Source organism: Heloderma suspectum, chromosome 6 (genome assembly GCF_057233095.1).
Source record: "Heloderma suspectum isolate Gila_16-S chromosome 6, 16-S_ref, whole genome shotgun sequence".
In the NCBI taxonomy this organism is placed as follows: domain Eukaryota; kingdom Metazoa; phylum Chordata; class Lepidosauria; order Squamata; family Helodermatidae; genus Heloderma; species Heloderma suspectum.
Genome location: NC_139463.1, coordinates 86700596 through 86720381, shown reverse-complemented (window position 1 = coordinate 86720381; position 19786 = coordinate 86700596). Strand labels below are relative to the sequence as shown.

The 19786-nt window shown below is 47.9% G+C and overlaps 2 protein-coding genes across 2 annotated transcripts; both read left to right on the top strand.

Moving 5' to 3' along the window:
• LOC146341711 (olfactory receptor 10C1-like) lies at positions 1-975 on the top strand. The gene has a single exon (XM_084807619.1). The coding sequence runs from the start codon at positions 1-3 to the stop codon at positions 973-975; it is 975 nt and encodes a 324-aa protein (XP_084663745.1).
• A 14414-nt stretch (positions 976-15389) lies between these two features.
• LOC146341710 (olfactory receptor 10A7-like) lies at positions 15390-16349 on the top strand. The gene has a single exon (XM_084807618.1). The coding sequence runs from the start codon at positions 15390-15392 to the stop codon at positions 16347-16349; it is 960 nt and encodes a 319-aa protein (XP_084663744.1).
• The last annotated feature ends 3437 nt before the right edge of the window (positions 16350-19786 follow it).

The window sequence follows — 19786 nt, the reverse complement described above, 5'->3', positions numbered from 1 at the left end:
ATGAATTCGGGACAAGCCAGATACTGGGACAACCAGAGTACAGTGAATGAGTTCCTCTTGTTGGGATACCAAGAATATGAATATCCCTCTCTCCTCTTCAGTGCCTTCCTAGCCACATATATGGCTATATTACTGGGCAATGGTCTGATTGTGGTGGTGACAACATGGGACTCTGCCCTGCGCACCCCCATGTACTTCTTCCTGCGCAGCCTCTCAGGGCTGGAGATGTGTTACACCTCAGTCACCCTTCCCAAGATGATGGCCAATCTGGTCTCAGGAGATCTCTCCATCTCTCTGCCATCCTGTGCATCACAGATGTTCTTCCTGCTCTTCCTGGGGGCAACGGAGTGCTTCCTGCTGGCGGCTATGGCCTATGACCGCTATCTTGCCATCTGCCTGCCTCTCCACTACTTGTCCATCATGAGCCAGAGGGTGCGGGTGGGGCTGGTGGCCAGCTCCTTTGCCGTCAGCCTCCCAATGCAACTGGTGCAAATTGGGCTCATCTTCTCCCTACCATTCTGTGGCTCCAATGAGATGGACCACTTCTTCTGTGACATCCCACCGGTACTCAGCCTGGCATGTGCTGATCTCTACGCTAATGAGTTGGTCATCTACACTGAGAATGTCCTCTTTGTTATCATCCCCTTTTTTCTCATCTTGGCCTCCTACATACGCATCACCAAGACCATACTGTGCATGCCATCCACCACAGGGCGCCAGAAGGCCTTTTCCACTTGCTCCTCCCACCTTATGGTGGTCATTCTCTTCTATGGCTCTGCAATGCTTGTGTACCTGCGTCCCAAGACTCCCGACTCTGTGAAGGTTGACAAACTGCTGTCCCTGCTCTACACAATCATCATTCCTCTCTGCAACCCTCTTATTTACACTTTGAGGAACAGGGAGGTGAAGGCTGCCTTTCGGAGGCTCTTGGGAAGCAAAAGACCATTTGAAGTGGGCACAAGTGTGATGGTTTGAGTCCACCATCACAAGTTCACTCATAATAATACTTAGCATTGGTATAGTTATTCAAAGTGCTTCATGTTATCGTACAACAGTCCTGCGAGGTAAATGGGTGTTACTTTTCCCATATTGCAGATGGGGGCTGAGGCTGAGAGATTTGCCTAACATCACCCAGTCTCATGGCTCCAGGTCTGGAGGATCAGTGTCACCCCAGAAATGGTCTTGAGCTGAGTGAGACACTACTTACCCCACTCCAGGGAGGATCCTCAGAAACCCCTAACACATCCACCCTCCCGTCAGCCTCAGCCTCCAAGAATCACTCTCCCAACAGTCCCTTGGCCATGTAGAAATGTAAGGCTACCACAATTAGCTTTATTTATTTATTTATTATACTTATATCCCGCCTTTTTTTATCTTGTAAGGAACCCAAGATGTCTTACATTATCCTCCTCCTCTTCATTTTATGCTCACAACCTTTGAGGTAGGTTGGGCTGAGAGTCTATGATAGGCCCAAAGTCATCCAGTGAGATTCCATGGCCGAGTGGGGACTAGAACCTGGATCTCCCGGCTCCCAGTCCAACATTCTCACCACTACACCATGCTGGATCTCTAAGCCCTTTAAGGCTGCAGTTAACACCTAATGGGGGGTGGAGCTTCTGAGAGAGCTGAGATGACCAACCTACTTAAGCCCTTAATTGCTGGTAGCCTCTTGCTGGAGCAACAACTCCTTTCATGAGGAACTATCCCCAGCCCAGTAGATCCTGCAGAGCACTGTCCAAAGTGCTAGCATTTTCTGCCTTGCCCATAGTAGCCTCCTGCTACCAGAGTTACCTTGAGTGTCTGATTGACCAGCTGTTTCCCCTGGGGCCAGTGGCTCTGATGTCATGGGGCAGTGAATCTGCTCTGAGTTTCAGCCAGACCTCTAAAGCAGCTATCCAAGGTACTGGACCTTACTCCCGAACTAGGTTCAGCACCTTGGACAGCTCCTTCTGACTGAACCCAGAGTGGCTTCACTGCCCCATTGACATCAGAGCAACCAGCCTCCGCTGTCTGGGGCATAACCCCAGCCAGGACATGTGGTGAGTTCATAACAGAGATTAAAACGTGAACTGGGGACTTCCGGATCCTGAAGCTCAGTCTTTTAGTCACTGTGCTGCATCTCCTCTCCTGCCATCCGTTTGTTCAAAATCCCCTTTGTCCAAATACTGCAAAAACATGCCTAAGCGTAAAGTACAAACAAAGATGGCAGCCTTCACCTGTCCAATAGATGTTGCTATTGGGAGCGGGAGGGGGCTTTCCCATACAGATGTGGCATCACAAGGAACACACAAATCCCTGGACTTTTCCCTCTGGACCCAAGACTGTCTCTTCGGCAGCATGGCGTTCACACCGCTGGTACATACCACAGCTCATGGGAAACTAGATATAGCGCTGTTGTCAGATATTGGCTCCAAGCTTGAATGGCACTCATCAAAGTGCCCTCCATAGGCCCTCTACTACATCAGTGGGTTGCTCTGCCCATGGGCTACACTGAGGGTAGCCAGGTGTCCTACTTTACAGAGGACTGTCCCCTATTTGAAGAGCTATCAGAGGGCAGTCCTCTATTTCAAAAGGTCTGCTCTTTGATGGACTGCCTAGTCCATGTCTGGTTTAGAGTCAAAGAACCATAGGAAGGGAAAACAGGGGCTTGGACTTTGCCCTCCAAGAGCGAGCACTTGGACTGTAGACTGAGCAGGCACACAGGTCACCGGGTCAGTCTACCTCACTATGTTGTGATGCGTTGTATTTCTATTTAAATTAGTGTTATTATTTCTAAATTTGTATTTATTCATAGAAATTAGCATATGCAAATTAGTGTCCTCTTTTCTTTTCTTTTTTTGGGTGATGCATTTCTTTGAGGGGGGGGCTATCTTGGCCTACCTGGTGGCAGCATCAGGCACCACCCAGCTGCCATTTTAAATTTCCTGCAATGCCCCACAAAGATTCTGCATCAGTCACTTGGGGTCATGTAGGATATGTAAAAAGGCAGCTTGTAGCTGCCCAGGGCCCAGGGGTAGGACTTGGTACTGGTGGACCCTGGAAGCTACCCAATGTCCCTCCAGACATTTTTGGACTGCAATTCCCAGCAGCCCTAGCCAGCACAGCCAATGGTGGTGTAGTGTGTTTGATGGGAGTTGCAGTCCAACAAAGTCTGGAGGGCCATGCGATCCCCATCCTTGTTCTAGAGAAAAAGAGATGGCTTTCATTGGAGGGACTGATTTTCAGAGGAGGGACTGATTTTCAGTGGAGGGGTAATTTTCAGTGGAGGGGGTGATTTTCAATGGAGGGGGTGACTTTCAGTGTGTGATTTTCAGTGGAGGGAGTGACTTTCAGTGTGGGGGGTGATTTTCAGTGAGGGGGTAACTTTCAATGGAGGGACTGATTTTCAGTGGAGGAGTGATTTTCAGTGGAGGGGGTGACTGTCAATGGAGGGGGTGATTTTCAGTGGAGGGAGTGACTTTCATTGGAGGGACTGATTTTCAGTGGAGGGGTGATTTTCAGTGGAGGGGGTGATTTTCAGTGGAGGGGGTGATTTTTAGTGGAGGGGGTAACTTTCAGTGTGTGGGGGGTGATTTTCAGTGGAGGGGTGACTTTCAGTGTGTGGGGGGGTGATTTTCAGTGGAGGGGTGATTTTCAGTGGCGGGATTCTCTCAGCTCGGGTTCTCTGGGTGCCTGCAGAAGTGTGCCCCTGCTCACACACACACCCCGGATCCACGCTCGGGCCACCCACGAGCCCGGCAAGTAGGGATGTACGAAAGTCCCTTACCTGAACCCGAAACTTGATTCGCGGTGGGGGGGAGGCGCTCCATCCCTCCCCCCCGAAATTCTGGCCGGGGGGGAGGCGCCCCGTCCCTCCCGCCGCAAATCCCAGCCGGCCGGGACGCAAATGGCGGCGGCCATAGCTGCCGCCGTTTGCGTCCCTGCAGTCAGCCGTGATAGGCTACGTAAATGTTTACATAGCCTATCACGGCTGAGTGAAAAAAAAAAACTGCGCGTACGCAAATGGCGGCACCCATGGGCGCCGCCATTTGCATATGCGCGGTTTTGTTTTGTTTTTTCACTCAGCCGTGATAGGCTATGTAAACATTTACATAGCCTATCACGTTTTTTGTTGTTGTTGTTTTTACTTGGAAATGGCGGCGGTGGCGGCCGGTCAGAAGACTGGCCACCGCAGCCGCCGCCGCCAGGGACATTCGCACAAGGTAAGTCCCATCCCGGGGGGGGCGGGGGGGCAGACCTTTTCACCACCAATTTCGGGGGGTTTCACCTCCCCGAGATTCGTGGCGAAATTCTCTGACATCCCTACCGGCAAGTTGCCTAAACTCAGTGTGGTCCTGTCCGGTGAGCACCTGCCATTATTGCCGCCTTTGTTTTGTGCCTCTAATATTGCGCACAGGGCCCCAGACAGCTTTCCTGGCCCCAAACTGTGCATATTTAAATATGCGTGCTTTTTTACTTCCTTTTTGTGCACACAACAAAGGCAAGGAAATGGCAGGCGCTCACCGGACAGGATCGCAGTGAGTCCTGGAGGACACGAGTGGGGCGCAAGTGGGCACAAGCGGGGGGCGAGCGAGGACAGCTTCTTGGTGTCCAGTCGTCATGGGCAATGGACTCCCAGACCCAGTCGGGCACCCGCAACATCTCTACTTCTGGAAACCAAATCCGAGACAGCATCCTCATATGGAAGTATGAGAACCAGGAATGATTTCACATCTCATTCGTTCACTGCAATGCATCTGATTCTGACCCAGACACCAGCATTGGTGTAGATTCAGCCTTAGGCAAACACAGAATCAGTTTCTAGGACCTGTTTTTCCCTGAAATTCTTCCATGGTACATTGGGAGGTTCCAAATGGCCTTTTAAAAGAAAGAAAAACTATTACTTTCTGGAAGGAGAGATTCCAGAACTTGATTCTGCCTGACATCCGTTGATTAATTTCCTATAGATTAATCTTGATTTCACTACCTCAAACTGCACACATTAATGCACTTTAATGCACACGTACAGTATACACAAAATGACATACACTCACACACGTTCCTTTTATATGTTGTATAACTGGTATTTTTACTTTTGTTAGGTATTGAGCTCCCACCTAGGCCATTTTTGCTGTAGATGTTACATAAGCATATCAGTTATAGACTAAGATTTATAATTCATGAATTCCTTTGTTTCTTTAGTGAGTTTGAGTCATTATTATGTACATTCTTCTTTGTGTTGCCTTTATTTTGTTAATTTTATTTTGCAATAAAATAAAACTTCATGATTAAAAAAAGAAGAAACTATATATTCAAAAGTACATTTATGATCATGGAAAACCATACGAAATGTGATCCAGTAACAATAGATCTTTATGAACAATAGATCTTTATGAATTTTATAAGAGAGAACCAGGAGCTGAAGGGGCTCAAACTGGGACTGTCTGGGTCTCTGCAGGACTGCCCCAGAACTGCAGGTTGGAGCATCTGTCTAGGCCAGGATTGGGGAACCTGTGGCCCTTCAGATGGCGATGGATTTCAGCTCCTTTCATCCCTGTCCATTGTCTATGCTGGCTGGGGCTGATGGAAGCTGAAGTCCAACAACATCTAGAGGGCCACAGGTTAACCACAGTTAAGCACTTTAAGGCCCTGGACTAGTCCTGTCCACCCATTGGACCCTCCTGGACTGGAAGGAGTAATGCCCTGCGTATGCAACAAGGGTTCCCTGGCTCTGGTGCATTCCTGCATGTTCTTCAGCTTGCTCATCGGTCCTGTTGCCTGCTTGCCCTCTGACTGTCTTGCTCATCTTCAAGTTCTTGGTTCCTAGCTCTGAATTAATCCTGAGCAACTGCCTACAGCCCAGCCCTGGCAGAAAATGGGGGAGCTTTGCTCTCATTCTCACCCATAACTTAGTGCAGGAATGGGTACACTTCCGGCTTGAGGATATTCTTTTTTTCTTTTACTAGAATCCAGAGATCCACCAACTGAAGCCTGATGCAAACAACAGACTTAGGTTTAAAAATTCTGAGCCCAGGAATGTGTTTTGAGTACCAGAACTGAATGGAGCTCACAGACGTTCCACCCAAAAATCCCACCCCCCATTACTCCAAACTCTCCTCCTTTCAGCGGTTTAATGTAATACGTGTGTGTGTTTCATTTTGTTGCTGCTATAGTTAAACAACTGGGAGACAGACAGTCTTGCTGATCTACTGCAAATCACCCAGAGATCTACCGGTAGATCCAGAACTACCTTCTCTCCACCTCTGTCTCAGTGCATGAGATTGTATTGTACAAACACCCATTTTAAAGGCTTTTGAGTTCTTTTCTTTCGAGAAAAAAAGCTCAGTCGCTTCACCTGTACCCTCAAGGCCACTACATAACACATTTATTGTTGATTGAATGGGGTGGTACCCCACCTCCAGATTCGTTCAAAGCAAGACTAGAGGTGGTGGTCTATGAAGCATTTGTCTAGCAGCAACTGCAGGTGCTTCCTTACAAAAGGCCTGCCTCACAACTCTGAAAAACCATTAGCTGAGGATCAGGCCACCTTTCAGGTCACACACTAGGGATGTACGAAACTCACCTTTCCGCGGAATTTTTCGCAGTGGGGGGGAGGCGTTCCATCCCTCCCCCCAGAATCCTCAACGGGGGGAGGCGATCCAGTCCTCCCCCGCGGAATCCTGCCCGGCTGGTTCCGCTCCGCGGCAGCTCCGCGGAGCAGCCAGCCAGGCCCGTCCGCAGCCGGAGTTCCGGCTGTGGATGGGCTGCTGCGGACGCAAATGGCGGCCGCTGTAGCGGCCGCCATTTGCATCCAGACAGGCTGCCGTGATAGACTACATAAGTATTTACATAGCTTATCACAGCTAACCCCCCCCAAAAAAACCAGCATATGCAAATGGTGGCAGCTACGGCGGCCACCATTTGCATTCCCTATTTTTCGCCGTTCTAGCCTACGTATATATTTATGTAGGCTATTACGGCAAAAAAAGGGGAACACAAATAGCGTAATGGGCGCTATTTGCATTCCTTTTTTTTTCTCGCCGTAATACCTATGTAAATATTTGTGTAGGCTAGAACGGAGGGGGGGAAAAGGAATGCAAATAGCACCCACTACGCTATTTGTGTTCCCCTTTTTTCCACCATAATAGCCTACGTAAATATTTACATAGGCTAGAACGGCGAAAAATAGGGAACTCAAATGGTGGCTGCCGTAGCCGCTGCCATTTGCGTACGCTGGGGGGGGGTGTTTTGGGGGGGGCTTAGCCGTGATAGGCTAAGTATAAATACTTATGTAGCCTATCACAGCTGCAAGGACGCCAATGGCAGCCGCAGCAGCCCGACCACGGCCAGCCAGGAGACCAGCTGCCGGAGCTGCCACCACCGAAGCCGCTGCCGCCGGAACCGCCGCCGCCACCACCGAATCTGCCGCATCTGCCCCAGGTAAGTTCCATCCCTGGGGATTCCGCAGGGGGGTGGGGAGGCAGGAGGCCATTCTGCCATGGATTCCACCTACGCAGAACTCTGAATCATGCTTAAAGAAAACATTGCTTATTCTCAGCTACACTTTGGACACAGCTGGGTAAAAATGCAAATCTTTTTAGTCTTGCTGCATACATAGTCTCCAGCTTGTTGTCCTTCAATGAGACTCAAGCCCCACATTTTAATATTAAGGAGGTTCTGCACAGGAGGGGAGTATGGGGAAACTTGCCCAATTTCTGATGTACACACAGTGCATGCATAGGCAGGGCCAGGAGCTGGCATTGCTGGATGCCTGTGGAGGCCCAGACCCAAGCACTGCCAACCCTGGCCCTGATGTGCCTCCTCGCTGTCCCTTTCTAGGCACCTATCCTTCCTGAGTAAGTACACAAGCAGTGACAGGAATGCAAAAGAGAAGTCACCTCTGCTTGTCTCACCCTCTTCCTCTGGGTGGCTGAGTGGGTTGGGCGCAGAAGAGAAGAGAGCAAGCAAATGGGCAGTGGTGACAATAGCAAGAGAGAAGTGGGCACACTCAAGGAGGGAAGCCACTGAGGGCAACTTGTCCAAGAACCCCTGAAAAACTGGAGCCATCACTGTGTATAGGTCCTTCATTCTCAATCCAGTGGAAAAGTCTACACATGGGCTGTACACACACAGGTTCCACATTCAGCCCTTCCACCAAACATGAAGAGGTCAAAGGGCAAAGCTGGGAGGCTGTCATGGTCCAAGACCCTAAAACCTCATCCTCAGAGGATCCTGACCCCTTGTCCTCTGAAGAATAAGCTCCAGAATTAACAGTTCTGGGAGATGATTTAGTCACAGAAAGGCTTTGTGAGGCTTCCACCTCCCCAGCACCTAGTTCCCAGAAAAATCCTAAGAGTCAGCTCCCCTGTGTCCGAACAAGATTGCCTTGCCATCTTTGGACTCTGAGGACCCCAGCCATGAGGACAATTGCATGCCACAGACAATCTCACATTGTCACATCCTAAGGCTGCTAAAACAGTCCAGGCCCCCTTAAGAGACAAAGCCTCAGTCAGTGCAGAGATGGAGCCAACCAGCTTAAATGCTACCAAACTCCAACTTAAGGCTCAGTCCTGCACTGCTTCTCTTTGGCACAACAGTACAGATCTCTTCCCATTTTGTTTCCTTGAGAAACCTGACCCCTACTAAAGATCTGACCCACAGCAGAACCCATCAACCCAGGCTACAGTGCAGAGTATCAGCAGAAGCTATGGCCTGAAATGGGCACAGGCACATTAACATTTGGGTGGTGGCAGAAGGTGCAGCCTCACTCCCTCCGCCATGTGTTCAGTGAATGCATGGGTGGCACTTCTGAAAAGAGGGTTAGAATCAGCATGGCTTCTGCAAAGGGAAGTCCTGCCTCACCAACCTTTTAGTTTTTTTAAGACTGTCAGCAAGCATGTGGATAGGAATGATCCAATAGACATAATTTACTTGGATTTCCAGAAAGATTTTGACAACAAAGTTTTCCCACCAAGTGTTCCTCAGTGAACTTTGCAGTTGAGGAGTACAAGTATGGATTAGTAACTGGTTAAATACTTTTTTCTTAATAATCCCTAACAAGGAATTTGCCAGTTTCAGTGCCACAAAGTTTACATTTTCATGGAGGTATCTGTCATGCCTTCAAGATTTCTGTCCTGCTTAGGCACCACAAGTTCGGACTCCATCTCTGTAAATGTGAAATTGGATTTTCTACTCAAAATGTGCATCATGTTACACTTACATTGAACCTTGCTTACCATTTTGTTGCTCATTCACCCAATTTGCAGTCAAGGTTTTGGAGCTCTTCGCAGTCTGCTTGGGTTTTCACCATCCTCAATAATTTGCTGTTATCCACAAATGTGGCCACCTCACCCTTAACTCCAGATCATCTGTAACAATAAAAGATGTGGGCCTGTCCGTCCATTATGCCATAGTGCCAAAACCATGAAACCTAGACACCTAAAACTTGACAGGCATACTAAGAGGACCCTAAGGGTGTGCACCTCAGGCTTATTTTGCTTTTAAGTTGCATTAATTAATTTTAATTAATTTCAATATGTCTATTTGAAGCCTGCAGTATCATAATCAGTGGAGGCTGGTGGCTCTGATTTTGGCAGGGGGCGAATCCATTCTGGGTTTCAGTCAGAACCAGCCAGAACTCTAAAGGAGCTATCCTGGGTTCTGGACCCTATCACAAAAATACTGGATGGCTCCTTTAGAGTTCTGGCTGGTTCTGACTGAAAACCAGAATGGATTTAGAGGGCTGCCAAAATTGGATCCACCAGCCTGCACTGATCATGATGCCCTTATATAAATCTCCTTATCTGGAGCACTGTTTATGGCTCTAAATGCCCCATCTCAAAAAGGAGATTGCAGAGCTGGGGAAAGGTGCAGAAAAGGCAACCAAAATGATTGAACGGTTGAAGCCTCTTCTCTTCATGGTGGAGAACAGGGCTGGGGGACCTGGGGGACCTCCAGATGTTGCTGGACTCCAGCTCCCATCAAGCCCAGCCAATGTGGCCAGTGGTCAGGAATTTTGGAAGTTGTGGTCCAACAAGATCTGGAAGGCCACATATCCCCCCACCCCGGGGTAGAAATGATGAATGAAGGGAGACGGGAGGATAGAGGTTTGTAAAATTATACATCATGTTGAGAAAGTGGATAGAGAGAGGTTCTTCTGTCTCTCCCTTAACACTAGAACTTGGGGTCATCACCCAACTAAACTGATTGGCAGTATAGCCATTAGGGCTAGGATGGGCCTGTCAGCAGCAATTTGCCATGATAGCTATGTAGAACCTTCAGATTTAGAGGCACTATGCCACTGAAAGCCAGCTGCTGGAGAGAAACAGAGAGAGATGGTTATTGCCTTCAAACATAAGGACATAAGAACATAAGAAGAGCACTGCCGGATCAGACCAAGGGTCCATCTAGTCCAGCATTCTGTTCACACAGTGGCCAACCAGCTGCGCACAGGAAACCCACAAGCAGGGCATGAGTGCAACAGCACCCTCCCTCTCCTGTTCCCCAGCAACTGGTGTACATAGGCTCACTGCCTCTGGTACTGGAGGTCGCACATAGCCATCAGGACTAGTAGCCATTGAACCCTAGTGGTGAGCTTCCCCAAGACCACTGTTAAGAGATAGGATCCTGGATTAGAGGAAGCTTTGCTCTTCTCCAGCAGGGCTCTTCTTATGTTCCTAATTTTAAAAGTTCTTCTTCTGTTGTTTACCCAACTGAGCATATTATTCCCATTGGAGTCTGCCACTGCCGGAACTGATGCCAATGGAAAATCTTGGTGGTTGTCTAACAATGCCCTTTGGTGGTTGGGTTAGTTAGCAGCCAGCTATCCTCCATGTTATCCATCTTCACTATATCGACATTGGGGGAGGACTGTTCCACATGATAAAGGCCTGGAACTCCCTGCTGTGACCCTGGCAAGAGAAATACAGCACCCCATCCAGAGCTGTGAACAGGGGCAACTTGGCTGCAAAGAAGGTAAAGGTCCTCTCCTTCTAGAATAAGAATAACAGAGCTCTATCAGAACACCTCAATTACAAACCCTGAGGCTGCAATCCCATATCCACTTACTTGGGAGTAAGCCACACTGAACTCAATGAGACTTACTTCGGAGTAGAATAGAATTATGCTGTGAAAATGCTTTATTCAATGGAGTGTATGTTCATTTGATCCCCCAAATTACTTTGATTATCGCTCTCTGTCTTCCTCGTCTTGTTCCCTCCTGTTTTGGAAGGGCCGTGGCTCAGTGGTAGGGCACATGCTTTGCATACAGATAACCCCAGGTTCAATCCTTGGTGTGTCCAGGTTGAGCAGCGAAAGACTCCTGTCTGAAAACCTAGAGAACTGCTGCCAAACAGTGCAGACAATACTGTCCTAGATGAACCAATCGTCCGACCTAATATAAGGCAGCTTCCTGTGTTCCTGATCCTCACGTTTGTTTTGGCACGTTTGTTTTGGCCACCTGTTGCTGCTGTTGCTTATCCTATTTCATCTTTCATAGAATAGAGCAGCCTTCCCCAACCTGGTGCCCTCCAGATGCTTTAGACTACAGCTCCCATCATCCCCGACCAATGGCCATGCTGACTGGGGTGGATGGGAGTTGAAGTCTGAAACACCAGGTTGGGGGAGGCTGATAACAATATCCACAGGACCACTACAGGAGACGAAAACATTTGGAGGGTGGCACATTGGAGAAGGCTGCGGTAGAGAGAAGCAGGTTCATGGAACCAGTGAGTACAGTATACATAGTGCACCTTTCCCAATATGGTGCCTTCCAAAATTTTGGACTATACTATGCTGTCTGTTGTTTGTTATATGTATGTGTTCTTTATTATGTTGCATTTTATTCTTTTAAATATTTGTATATTTTATATTTTTAACTGTTTTAAAGTGGCATTTTGGTTTTTTAACTGGTTGTAATCCATCCAGAGAATACTGCTTATTGGGCAGATTACAAATGTACTAAATAAATAAATAAACAAACAAACAAACTATAGCCCCCATGATTCCTGGCCATTGGTCATGCTGGGGCGGATGGAAGTTGATGTCCAGAACATCTGGAGAGCACCCGATTGAGGACGGCTAAGGTAGCTGATAAGACTGCAGCCTTCCTCCATCCAAAGCTCCTGTGACTTCTTCTAAAGCAGGGGTGAGCTACTTGCGGCCCTCCAAATGTTTTGGCCTACAGTGCCCACCAGCCCTAGCCAGCATTACCAATGTTATGAATGATGGGAGTTGTACTCCAAAACATTGGGCGGGTATCACAAGTTGACCCCCCTGTTCTAAAGAGAGCATTCTGTACTGCCTATCTAATAATCTGTCTCATCAAATACCTCAATTTCCAATTCCTCAAGTTATTATGTTCAAAAAGTTATTAAGAACAATGTGATTTCCTTTATTGTGGATTATTTTATTTTATCTGTCCTGTAGATGGATATGATCAAATTTTGTGTACAGCCAACTAGGATTTCCTCTTGTGCAAGCCCCATTGAACTGAATTTGCTCAGGAGGGCCTCCCAGTCAACTGTACCTTTTGTTATTTTGACATCTCTGTCAGATTCACGGTCATAATACGTCTTCCTTAATTGTGTTGGTCTAATTTATTTTTGTTATTGCTGTTTTTATCCTCTTTGCCACATTCATACATGCTCAGAGATTTATTTATTGTTACTACCTGTTAGGACAACAGCCATGTGTGTCCAGTTGCCCTTTTTATTTGCTTGGTATAATACAATTTTTGCTGTACATTCAGAGCACCTTGAAATTCACCAGAAGGTCTTCTTTAAACCATTATGCTGAAGGTATGTGATGCTGAAACTGGCCCTGCCATAGGCAAAGTGAGCAGTGGTGTCAGACCTCTGAATTTAGGTGCCATGAATGAGTAGCAAATTGTTAGTTACTTAATGCATTGCTGTTGTATTTTTACCACCAGGGAAGGAGAGAAGTGCTTGAGGGATTTTCTGCCTCAGGTGGCAAAATGACTTGACCAGCCTTGGGTGCTATTCTGCACCTTCACTTTGGGGAAGGGGGGCACCATTTGCTGCTCTGCCTCAGACAGCAAAATGCCTGGGGTGGCCCTCCACACTGGAATTCTATAAGAAGGACCTTACTGTAGACTCACAATGAAATCCAATGTAAGTCCTACTTACAGTAGATCCATTGAAATGTCCAATGCCAATTCATTTCAAGGGGTCTACTCTAAGTAGGACTTAGTTGGATTTTACCCTTGGGAACTAAAAATAGTTCAGCCACCAGAAAACCTTCCTTCCACAACTTGAAAAACAGGACTTAAATGTTCAGAATTGGGAGGAAAGCTGCAGTCAGCCTGTGTTTGTCTGCCTCTTTGCATGCTCCACCCAAGTGGAAGCCTATAAAGCCTGCTTGCTGGCAGAGGACTTGAGGAAGGAGTTTAATTTAATCTGCTTTTTTTTCTTTTCTTTTTTGACTGAAGGTCCACTTTTTGCAGGTGGGCATAATTTGGAATGTTCTGTTCCATGATTAACTACAATAAATGTCTTAATTTTCAAACTCAGGAATCACCTTTAACTTTAATTTGCAAAAACGGGGTGACCTTTTTTATCCATTTTCTTCTCTTTCATGCTTGCTCTGTCTGTTTCTCTCCTTCTTTCCCCAGTTTTATCTTTCTTCTGTTCTTTCCATCTCGCACTCATGGTCCAATCCTTTATATGCCTACTTAGATGTAAGACCCATTGGGTACAGTGGGGTTTACTCCAAGATAAGTGGGTATAGGATTGCAACGCCATTCTGTCTCTCTCGGGCTGCAATCCTATACCTACTTACCTGGGAGTAAATCCTGCTGAACTCAATGGGACTTACTCCAGATGAGTTGTGCACAGGATAACACTATCAATCTATCTCTCTCTATCTCTCTCTCTCTCACTCGCTCTCTCTCTTTCTCCATCTTTTACCTTTCTCTTAAAATGTAAACAAATAAAACAAGAAAAAGGTGGCACTGGGGCTGGTACAACCCATGCCATTGGGGAAATTCCAGGTGACAGATCTATCTTCAAGGTTACTAACGAAGGAACAATGGAAAGGGGACCTATCCAAAAGATGAAATGCAGTGTAATCCTATGCCTGTTTACTCAGAAGTAAATCCTACTGTGCTAGATAGGGCTTACTCCCAGGGAACTGTGCATAAGATTGCATCCATAGTCACTACAGTGGCATAGTGTGAGTGTATGTGAACGCTGCTCCCTCTAGTTATGTGCCACAGTTCCTGTGCATCATATTCTAATGCTGCATCATTAATTTACGGAATTCGCTGCCCCTAGATGTGGTGGTGACCATTTGTTTAAAAAGGGGATTAGTACATTTTAAGCCATTAATATTTGTTTAAATCCCTGTTATTGTCTCCATGTGGAGTTCTGTTTTGTTTTGAAATGAAAAGTAACCATGGGAAGTTTCCAGTTTGAGTGCAGGAATGTGAGGGTGAGGAGAGATGGGCCCTGCTCAACCCTTAACTTCACATCTGACTGCATGATATCTAATTGCCCTAAATGTGATTACTCTGAGCTTGATGACCTGGCTCACATGGTTACAGGGTGATTAATAAGTCACCATGGTTTGTTCAATCCCCTGCAGGTGCTGGGGGGATTAGCATAATTACCCTCAGCAGCACAGCTTCCTGGCTCCCGTGAACAGGATGGCTTGGTGCTGTGTTTAACAAGCCACCCAGAACCTATGGGCTGCTGTAGGGGTTTGAGGTGCCTTATTAACCACAGCAACAAGCCACCCTGGCCAGGTTTGCATGACATGGGAAGTCAAGTTGCTGAGGGTAATTCATCCCTGCCCCCAGCACGCACGGCAGGGGAAATAAGCAACAGTGGCTTATTTCCTCCACCATGATCAAGCATGATCAAACATCCAGGACTTGTGCCTGGATGGGCACTCTAACTCCAGTGAAAAACACTGCCCCATTCATTGATCCACTAAGTGATGCGAGACCAGTGATGTCCAGCAATCTAGCAGGGACAGCACCAGTGGGGGTCTGACCATGCTTACTGGTGGCAAGGGAAAACTTGGATACACCCTCTGCAGTGATCTGCAAGCCCACCATTTTCACTTCCCTGCAATACTCTGATGTAACATCGCTCTGGCAGGGCACTGCAGGAAATTAAAAATGGCAGGAGGTGTCAAGCTGTCCACACTGACGTTAAAAAAAATAAAGCAGAATCCGGTACGGGCCATAGCCATGCTGGCTGGGAATGATGGGAGATGTAGTCCAAGAGAGCAGGGCACAAGGTTGAGGAAGGCTGGCCTAACCCATTCCTACTTGAGGTTTCACTACTTGAATGAATGGGCATCTGTCGCTGCATTACAAGTGCTCTGCAGACTATTATTTGGAAGTGGAAATTGGCCCTTGGACTCACATGCCTCACTTTCCTCTGCAGATGGATGCTGAGCAAGCCAGACACTGGAGAAACCAAACCACAGTGAAGGAGTTCATCTTGCTAGGATACCAAGAACACCCTACTGTCCTCTTTATTGCCTTCCTGGTCACCTATCTGGCCATTTTACTGGGCAATGGTCTGATTGTGGTGGTGACAACATGGGACTCTGCCCTGCGCACCCCCATGTACTTCTTCCTGCGCAGCCTCTCAGGGCTGGAGATGTGTTACACCTCAGTCACCCTTCCCAAGATGATGGCCAATCTGGTCTCAGGAGATCTCTCCATCTCTCTGCCATCCTGTGCATCACAGATGTTCTTCCTGCTCTTCCTGGGGGCAACGGAGTGCTTCCTGCTGGCGGCTATGGCCTATGACCGCTATCTTGCCATCTGCCTGCCTCTCCACTACTTGTCCATCATGAGCCAGAGGGTGCGGGTGGGGCTGGGGGCTGGCTCCTTTGCCGTCAGCCTCCCAATGCAGCTGGTGCAAATTGGGCTCATCTTCTCCCTACCATTCTGTGGACACAATGAGATGGACCACTTCTTCTGTGACATCCCACCGGTACTCAGCCTGGCATGTGCTGATCTCTATGCTAATGACTTGGTCATCTACACTGAGAACGTCCTCTTTGTTATAACCCCCTTCGTGCTCATCTTGGCCTCCTATGCACGCATTGCCAGAACCATACTGCGCATGCCTTCAGGCGCTGGCCGCCAGAAGGCCTTTTCCACTTGCTCCTCCCACCTCACTGTGGTTAGCCTCTTCTATGGTTCAGGGATGCTTGTCTATTTGCGCCCACTGACCAGTGACTCTGTGAAAGTGGACAAAGTGCTCTCCCTGCTCTATACAGTTATTATTCCCCTCGTCAATCCCCTCATTTACACTCTGAGGAACAGGGAGGTGAAAGCCAGCCTAAGTAGACTGCTGAGCAGGAAACAACCCTTCAAGGTGGCCACAAGATGAGCCAAAGCCACCAAGCAACTACTTTCATCTGTCTTTTAACTTGCTTGATAATGTCTTTCTCTAAAAACTCAGTCTACCTTTGAAGGATCCCAGCAGGGCCTTGACAAAGAAATCCAAGATGGAAACATTGGCAGAACCAATCAGTGTCACTCTCTAGTATAGGGGTGCAGAACCTCAAACCTGTGGACCAAATGCGGCCCTCCAGGGGCCTCCAGGTGGCCATGCCCCTTCCTCTGGCTCCATCCCTTTCCCCCCAACCACTGGTTGTTTGGTGGTTTCCCGGCTCTTCCATGTTTTTTTCCCCCATTCTAAAAGGTTAAAACGCTTCTCCTAAGTCTTAGTTGCTGGGAGTAAGCATGTTAAGTTAAAATATACTGTTAGTTTTGGCCCCACCCCTTTTGTCACCAGCCCTTCCCAACACTGGAATGTGGCCGCTGAACGTCTTTATCAAATGAATTCAGCCCTCCAGCTGAAAAAGGTACAACATTCCTGCTCTCCCTACCCCCACCCCACATTACTTTATTGAAAAGGTGGTATCCATTGATCCCGTGATCTTCAGTTTTGCCACAAATGAACGTGTCGTGAAATCCAAAAATGGTGTCATCCCTTCCACTGTCTTTGGGCTGTCTTTAAACTGGCTTGTGGAAGTAGGAGGAAAAGGGGAATGTTTCAGGAAAGTTTCTTACAAGCCTGACTCTTTTATTTTCTGCTCTGTTCTCCTGAATAAATGATATTTTGATTGAGTCCTCTTGGATTTCACACTGAGGGACTCAGGAGTTTTTCCTACGGCTTTCTTCACAAGGAGCTTTGATCCTGCAATTGAGATTGATCCTTCGTGGAAGTTTGCAGGCTCTTTATATGACGCCATGGCCCTCCAGGGCATCTCCTGCACTAAATGCCCTTTGTTCCATTTTTAAATAGATGGCAGATATTCCCTCCGTGAAAAGAGGAAAAGTGGCAAGAAGAGGAGCGAGATCAATAAAAGATAATGGAAGACTCAGATATGGAGGGGGGGGAAGGGGAGGGGGAAAGGAAGCGGGTGAAAAAGGGAGTTGTTGTGATCCTGCATTTAAAACGGAAGCAGAAAGGCCCATTTTAAATGCAGGATTTTAGGCTGGTGTAGAGATGCCCTCACGGTGGCTTAGTGGTTAAGACGCTGAACTGCAGATCGGAAGGTTGGCAGAACAGCAGTTCGAGACCCGAGTGCCGCGTGACGGAGTGAGCTCCCGTCTTCAGTCCCAGCTCCTGCCAACCTAGCAGTTCGAAAGCAAGAAATTGCAAGTAGATAAATAGGTACCACTTCGGCGGGAAAGGTAACAGCGTTCCGTGCACCTCGGTGTTCAGTCATGCCGGCCACATGACCATGGAAGCGTCTTCAGACAGCGCTGGCTCTTCAGCTTAGAAATGGAGATGAGCACCACACCCTAGAGTCGGACACGACTGGTTGGGGACACCTTTACCTTTTTACCTTTAGAGATGCCCTACATCTTTAAAAACCTCACCTGTGGTGCTGATATTACTATCCTATGTGGCTATTGCATACTTGGAGAGGGGGCTTTGAGAAAGGGAGAAGGCAGCAGGGAATTCCCTTCCTAGTACAAGGAAGCTCTGATTGTGTGCCTCAGATATCTGGCCTGCAGGATTAAAAGAAAGAACCAAAAAAAAACAGTTAAGTAGTACCACTAAAAAGCTAATAATAAGTACTTGGTCAGTTTATTACTCACTGGTGTATTTCAATTAGGGGTGGGCAGAAGTTAGATCTCTAAATGTTTTGGACTTCAATGCCCAGAAGCCCCTGCCAAGCTGGTCAATCATCAGGAATGCTGGGAGTTGAAGTCCAAAACATCTGGAGATCTAATGTCTGCCCATCCCTGATTTGAGCTATAACATATGACCCTATATATATAGATTACAAACATCAACAAGGACCAAAGGAGTTTGAGCATCTCAGACTGTACCAGCTATTTTATTCACTCCAGCACACTTTTCCCCTTTAGGATTGTCATGTTTTTACTAGGGATGGACGAAAGTCCCTTACCTGATCCCGAAGCTTGCTTCGCGGTGGGGGGGAGGCGCTCCGTCCCTCCCCCCGAAATTCTGGCTGGGGGGGAGGCGCCCCGTCCCTCCCCCCAAAAATTCTGGCCGGGGAGAGGTGCCCCGTCCCTCCCCCCCAAAATTCTGGCCGGGGGGGAGGTGCCCCGTCCCTCCGGCCGTGAAACCTCCTTTCCTGCCGGGATGCAAATGGCGGCGGCCATAGCCGCCACCGTTTGCGTCCCCGCAGTCAGCCATGATAGGCTATGTAAATGTTTACGTAGCCTATCACGGCTGACTTTGGGGGGGGGGAAGCGTGTATGCAAATGGCGGCGCCCATGGGCGCCGCCATTTGCGTTCCTTATTTTGGCACGGGTAGTCTACGTAAACATTTACGTAGACTACGGCGAAAATAAGGGGAACGCAAATAGTGTTCCCCTTATTTTTGCCGTAGTCTATGTAAATGTTTACGTTGACTACACGTGCCAAAATAAGGAATGCAAATGGCGGCGCCCATGGGTGCCGCCATTTGCGTACGCGCTTTTTTTTCCCCCCCCCAAAGTCAGCCGTGATAGGCTACGTAAACATTTACGTTGCCTATCAACGGTGTTTTTTAAAAATCTAGCCGTGATAGGCTACGTAAATCTTTACGTAGCCTATCACGTTTGTTTGTTTTGTTTTGTTTTTTACTTGGAAATGGCGGTGGCGGCAGCCGGTCAGAAGACCAGCCACCGCAGCCGCCGCAGCCACCGCAGCCGCAGCCGAACCGCCACCGAACCACCGCCGGAGCCGCTGCCGCCAGGGACATTCGAACAAGGTAAGTCCCGTCCCGGGGGTGGGGTGGGGGGGCAGACCGTTTCTCCACCAATTTCAGGGGGCCGAATGCGCTGGCATTCGGCCTCCCCGAGATTCGTGGAGAAATTCTCTGACATCCCTAGTTTTTACTGTCCCTTCTCTTGTACTTTTAACAGCATCCCAGCATTGTCAGGGACATAGTACAGAGATAAAGTGATGGAAAAAGTTTCATGCATTAAATGTCTGCATGTCCACCTGCTGTTAAAAGTGCAGATGCGGGGGGGGGGGGGCACCCTTATGTTGGTTGACAATTACACTTTAAAAGTTGAAAACAAAATTGGATGCAGACTTTTTTCTTTAAAGTAGGGCATCTCAAAATGGGATAGTTGATCCCTAGGGGGGAACCCATGAAGCAAATGGGGCAATGAGTAGTTGCAGACAGATTGCAAAAATAGCACCACCCTGATTTTCCTGTAGGGTGGTATTAGACTTGCCTTTTTTTTTTTAATCGACCCCTACTCCTATTCCTTAAGTAGGAAGTTGATGTGCAGAAATTAGCAGGTAATAATGTTTATCTTCATGCAATAGAAAGGTTCACCTACTGATTTCTG

What these genes read in the sequence shown, in the direction of transcription:
- LOC146341711 (XM_084807619.1), top strand. Translation starts at nt 1, where the DNA reads ATGAATTCGGGACAAGCCAGATACTGGGACAACCAGAGTACAGTGAAT.
- LOC146341710 (XM_084807618.1), top strand. Translation starts at nt 15,390, where the DNA reads ATGGATGCTGAGCAAGCCAGACACTGGAGAAACCAAACCACAGTGAAG.